Source organism: Balaenoptera acutorostrata, chromosome 13 (genome assembly GCF_949987535.1).
Source record: "Balaenoptera acutorostrata chromosome 13, mBalAcu1.1, whole genome shotgun sequence".
NCBI classification, from domain to species: domain Eukaryota; kingdom Metazoa; phylum Chordata; class Mammalia; order Artiodactyla; family Balaenopteridae; genus Balaenoptera; species Balaenoptera acutorostrata.
Genome location: NC_080076.1, coordinates 54,061,750 through 54,067,749, shown reverse-complemented (window position 1 = coordinate 54,067,749; position 6,000 = coordinate 54,061,750). Strand labels below are relative to the sequence as shown.

The 6,000-nt window shown below is 58.1% G+C and overlaps 1 protein-coding gene across 2 annotated transcripts in view; it reads left to right on the top strand.

The window, feature by feature from the left end:
• Positions 1–6,000, top strand: part of GATA6 (GATA binding protein 6) — a 30,823-nt gene continuing 24,823 nt past the window's right edge. The window contains exons 1-2 of one of the 2 annotated variants that reach the window (XM_057527413.1): positions 1–252; positions 1,646–2,808. In XM_057527413.1, the coding sequence (XP_057383396.1) occupies positions 1,683–2,808 (1,126 nt within the window). In that variant the 5' untranslated portion in view covers positions 1–252; positions 1,646–1,682. Of the gene's footprint in view, positions 253–1,089; positions 1,153–1,645; positions 2,809–6,000 lie in introns of those variants that run through there. The other variant, XM_057527414.1, reaches the window with a different exon arrangement.

Here is a 6,000-nt window from a genome sequence, read left to right as displayed (position 1 = left end):
GAGCGCAGTTCCGACCCACAGCCTGGCACCCTTCGGCGAGCGCTGTTTGTTTAGGGCTCGGTGAGTCCAATCAGGAGCGCAGGCTGCAGTTTTCCGGCAGAGCAGTAAGAGGCGCCTCCTCTCTCCTTTTTATTCACCAGCAACACCGCGCAGACCCCGGACTCGCGCTCGCCTGCCGGCGCCCTCGGCCTCTCTCAGCGCTCTGGAGCCCCCTCCGCCACGGCTGTTCTCCATGCGCAGCGCCCACCCGAGGTTCGGCTGCTTCCTCTCTTGCTCGATCTCTCCTCTTTCCTCCTCTGCACCCCCCACCCGTCGCTGGCCCGTCGGCCTCGGCTCTCCGGCCCTCTGCGGGCCGCGATCGGCTCCGAGGGTTTCTACCTTCTCCACTCCCAGCAGGCACCCAGGTTCCCGGGACACCGCGGACCGACTTCTGGTGTCTTTTCCTCTCCCCGAAGCGCTTATCTGCGCGCAGCCTTATCTCCGAGTTATCTTGGCGCAAAGGGGCGGGAGCCGGCAGTCAGGCGGGCAGAGACTTCTTTCTTGCTATCTAGTCCCGGTCTGTGTGTGGGTATTAATTTTAGTATGGTTATCTGCGATGAGCCCAGGCGATTTGGAAAAGCAGCCCCGAGAAGGCCAGTCCGGCTGTATTTCGCCTCCCTCCTCCACCCCTTCCTTGTCTCCCTGTCATTCTTCCTGCTCTCCCCTTTGGGGTGGCCTCGGGTCCGGGGCGGTCTCGCGTCCCCCCTTACATTTCCCCCTCCTTTTCTCTGCGCTCCGCTCCACCCCGCTACGTCCGATTCCGGAACGGTCTGGCCTTTCCGCGGCTGGGGATGACCGCGGGGTGGGCCGGGGTGGTCTGGCCGGCGTGGCGCGGCCGGCGTGAGTGCACGCGCTGGCGGCTGCAGAGGCGAGCCGTGTCTAAGGTGTGCGGCGACGCGGGGACGCGGGTTGGGCAGGAGACTCCGGCCCCGCGCGCACCCCGAACTGCCTATGTCCCGAATGTCCGAGACTGCAGTCTCCGCCCTGCGGCCCCACCTTCCAGGGCTGGGTTGCATTTGTCTCTGGGGCTCGCGTTCTGTCTCGTCAGCGCAGTCCGGGAAGCTCTGGGAAAGCCAGTATGGGAGAACGCGGCGGTTTCGTTTTCGGTAACAGGTTGCCTTCCCTGTGCTAATGATTTTCACGCGGGCAGCTCTCATACTGAGGCATTCCGGGCGAGCGACACCCGTACAGAGGAATAAGGCAGCGCCGACACGCACTTAAAAAGTTCCTTTGTGTGCCATCGGCCGGGGGGGAGCCACTTCGGGGCGGAAGGAAAACCTCGGCCAGCCTCGCAGTCACCCTTGGGGTCTGGCGCGCGCGCTGATGAAGGATGCTGCGGAGGGGGTGGGAGGGGAGGGCGAAGGGACCCGAGCCGTGCGGGTGAGGGAGAGCTGGTATCCGGGTCCTGGGAAGATCCTGTGGCGGCTGCGCAGGCCCCATGCCCCTCTCCTTACCCACCCTTTGAGCCCGGGGCAGAAACGGGATCTCTGAGGAATCTCATTAGCTAGAGAGGGGAGTGGAGGTGAGATGTTGTGCAGCCTGCGCTTTGGATAACTCCTTTTTTATTTCTCTTCCCGACCCTGTCTCCCTCCCCATCCGGTCTCAGGAGCTAGAAGTCAGCTAGGAGCGGCGCCGGACCGTGGATGGCCTTGACTGACGGCGGCTGGTGCCTGCCGAAGCGCTTCGGGGCCGCGCCTGCGGACGCCAGCGACTCCGGAGCCTTTCCAGCGAGGGAGCCCTCTACGCCGCCTTCCCCCATCTCCTCCTCTTCTTCCTCCTGCTGCTCTCGCGGTGGGGAGCGCGGCCCCGGCGGCGCCAGCAACTGCAGGACACCACAGCTCGACACGGAGGCGGCGGCGGGACCCACGGCCCGCTCGCTGCTGCTTAGTCCCTACGCCTCGCATCCCTTCGGGGCTCCCCACGGACCTTCGGCGCCGGGGATCTCTGGCCCCGGGGGCGCCCTGTCGAGCTGGGAGGACCTATTGCTCTTCACTGACCTCGACCAGGCCGCGACCGCCAGCAAGCTGCTGTGGTCCAGCCGCGGCGCCAAGCTGAGCCCTTTCGCCCCCGAGCAGCCCGAGGAGATGTACCAGACCCTCGCCGCCCTCTCCAGCCAGGGGCCCGCCGCTTACGACGGCGCGCCCGGCGGCTTCGTGCACTCGGCGGCCGCCGCGGCTGCGGCCGCGGCCGCGGCGAGCTCCCCAGTCTACGTTCCCACTACGCGCGTGGGCTCCATGCTGCCCGGCCTGCCGTACCTCCAGGGGGCGGGCGGCGGGCCAGCCAATCACGCGGGCGGCGCGGGCGCGCACCCCGGCTGGCCCCAGGCCTCCGCCGACAGCCCCCCGTACGGCAGCGCAGGCGGCGCGGCGGCCGGCGGGGCCGCGGGGCCCGGCAGCGCCAGCTCAGCCGCGGCGCACGTTTCGGCGCGCTTCCCCTACTCGCCCAGCCCGCCCATGGCCAACGGCGCGGCTCGGGACCCGGGGGGCTACGCGGCGGCCGGCGGCGGGGGCGCGGGCGGCGTGAGCGGTGGAGGCGGCAGTCTGGCGGCCATGGGCGGCCGCGAGCACCAGTATGGCTCGCTGTCGGCCGCGCGGCCTCTGAACGGGACGTACCACCACCATCACCACCACCACCCGAGCGCCTACTCGCCCTACGTGGGTGCACCGCTGACGCCCGCCTGGCCCGCTGGACCCTTCGAGACCCCGGTGCTGCACAGCCTGCAGAGCCGCGCCGGAGCCCCGCTCCCTGTGCCGCGGGGCCCCAGCACAGGTAAGGGTCGCGCCGCGGCATGGGAGTCGGGGCGCGAGGGGGTGTGGAGTAGCTACTTGACTTGGGCCCTGTTTCCAGGGCATTCCTGTCTGGGTGCCCGGAGTCTGGCCGCGTTGTTGTGGTGCTTCTGTTTTGAACGAGAGAGACTAGATGCGCAGATATGCCTCAGTGTCCGGGAGGAGGTCCAGGGACTTGATGGATAGTGACTGCAGTGGGCAGTTGGAAGAAATGAGCCCAGGACGGAACGGACAGGGCCTGAGCTTGGTCGCAGACTCCAGTTTGCGTGGGTGGAAGCGTGAGAGTCCATTTGGAGGGTAACTTCAGGAACGTGTTGGGCATACGATTCACCCTCTCCTCCAATACACACAGTCTCACGCAATTCAACTCTCCCAAGGTCGGGAGTTGCGTGTGTTTTCCTCAAGGAGAGTGTTTAAAGAGGTCCATGGTGGAAAAGGACCTAGTTGGCATCTCCCTGACCCTCAGTGAGAGGGAAAGAAGAGAGGTCAGCCTTGTGACTGTCCCGAGGGAGAGCTGGTGCGGGGCCCTTTTGTTTGGCATCCGCAGGCTGGCGGGGTGTCGGGCTGCTGCTCCCGCCTGCGCCCCCCAGGCTGGGACCAGGGGTCCAGGAGAACTCACACCTATTCTTCCTCCGGAGTTCAGGCCAACAATGTTTCAGTTTCCAATCCCACTCATGCTTTCCATTCCAGTGTCTGGGGGCAGTTTGGAGTGAACTGGGAAAACACAATTGTCAAAATTCCTGCAAATGCCCCATCTTGAAGAGTGTTTGTCCTGCTCTTCAAGGACAAGGGAGGGTGTGAACTGTTGTCTGGCCTGACAGACGCAAGTTGGCTTCTTTCCTCAGCTTCAGCGTTCTGGGTCCTTCTTCATGCTTTCAGAGGTCTCTCTTTGTATTTAACCTGTTTGATATAACCTGACAGTCTCCTAAGACAAAAAATGGGCTTTTTTGGCCGTTGTTTCTTTGAGGGGAGCTGTGGGAGTCAAGAAGTGGCAAAGATAAGGAGGCATATCAGCCTAAGGTACCCTACCTGGCGCTCTCACGCCCCAGGTCTGGGCTTTGCGGGAGAGCCCTTCACTTAGGGACAGCAAGTCTTTTAGGGACCCTAATTAGTGAGGGTCAAGTGAGGCTCTGCCAGCCTTTTGTGCAGAGACAGCCTGGGAATGCTAGTGGCCTGAAGGTGTGAGGGACCTTATTTGAATTGCCCTCTCTCAGTAACATTGGGCTGAAAATCCCCTCTCCTCTCCCTGCAAAGCTGGTCCTGGAGACCATCTTTATGGTCTGTGTTTAGAGTGGGGCGGTGGGGAGGGCTCTGTTGAAGTTTGGAGACTTGAGAGCACAGAGCCCTGTCACCCTTCCTGCTGCATAGGGACCCACATCTGGCTCCCGGGAGCAGAGAGACAGGGAGAAGGATCTTCAAAGGATGGAAGGGGGTGGTGTTTAGGCTGTGAGGTTTCTGTCAGTCAGGAATCCAGCAGGGAATCCGAAAGGTTGTGTGAGTTGGGTAGGGGGCAGCTCTGGCAGCTTGGCGACGCACCTTAGCGTGACCTCCGTTTCCCTTTGCCCTCTTCCAGCATTACACAGGACAGAGAAGCAGCCCAAAAGACATAATCGGAGTCTTTGGATGTTTAAAGTAATTGGTTTTGTGAGAAAAATCCTTTTAGAGGTGGTAGCGTGCAATTACAGACAGGTTGTAAGTTTTTCAATTTAAACTTAGCCTATCCTTTCACTAATTTTTTTCCTTTCTGGGTAGAACACTGCAAAGTTAGAAAAATCTTGTGTAGACTCAGAGCATGTTTCAAAAAAAAAAAAAAAAAAAGGAAAGGGGTTTGGGAACACCCAGCTTTTGCATAAAGAGTCTTTAAAGAAGGCAGGAAGCTGCTGAGAATAAGCCAGTCTGGGGGTGGGGGAGATGAATGACCCTAACTTTGCTTGTCCATTACAGGTGTTCCCATGCTAGAGAGACCTCGACCCCCAGCACCTCTCCTCCCGGCTTCCTAACTGATTCTCTGCTTCTCCACTTTGATTTTTTTTTTTTTAAACAAACCATTTTTGGAGGCACTCTTTTTCGAGCAAATGGGCAGGGCTAAAACCTGAGCCCTGAGCTTTCTCAGCCTGCACAGTGCGGGGTGGAGTAGGGGGCTGTTCTCTGGGAACCTGCTCCATTCACCTCTCCCTGGTGCTGGTGATGGTGGGGAGTTTTGGGGTGAGTTCTGTCTCCAGAGGCCAGTGCCCTCCCAAGCTGCCGCTGAATTGGGTTCCATTCTCGGTCCTGGGATGACATTCGCTGGCTTTGCCCTTCTCCCCTGAGTCTGTCACTGCCCAGGGCCACCCAAAGCAGCCAGGTTAGGAGACACAGGATGAATTGGGGGGAAATGGTGAGAGAGCTTCCAGCACCATCAGATTTCATGATTTATAAAAAGTAGCTTTTTCTTATTTTAGTTATAGGATTGCAGCTGCTGAATGAGGAGTGGGGAAAAGTGTGGAGGCAATGGGAGCTGTAGATTTTACTTTATTAAAAATAAGCAAACTTCCTAAATTTTATTTATCCAAAGTAGACTTGTAAGTTTTGTCTCTGGGTTTTCAGCTGACTAAAGAGATTTACCTGGGGCATTCACACTGTCTTCTCCGGGATGTCTTTATTGTTCCCAGCCGGGGAGAAGGAGGCCAGGCGTAGGGCTGGGTTCTCCAGGGAATGCCCCAGTTCTCCATGGAGAGGGGCTCTGATAGGTAACATTTTAAAGTCAACAACAAAGACAAATACCTTGTTTAACTTCAGTGTCCTTGAAGTCCTGAGCATTTTACTGATTACCGTAGTCAATAGTGGCTTTTAGGGCGGAGAAGAATAAATCTTTGTGATGTGTTCTAAGTTGCAGTATCCCCATGACAACTTTGAACTCGAGTTATGTGGGAGGCTAGTTTCTTTTAAACTTATTTCTTGAGGAGGAAGGAGACTTGTTTTGCAGGGTAAATAATATTAATGGAATGAAAGATTTTTGTATGTCCAAATCGCGTTTAAATATCTTTACAAAAGTTGATGGTAGACACAAGCTGTAAACTGCTCCTGAATAGAAAGGGAAAGAATAGAAAGGCTTGCTAGCATACTCTTCAAATAAACTTTAAAGTGTAATGTTTATTTACTTTAAAAATTGATTCAAAAATGCTCCTTAAAGAAA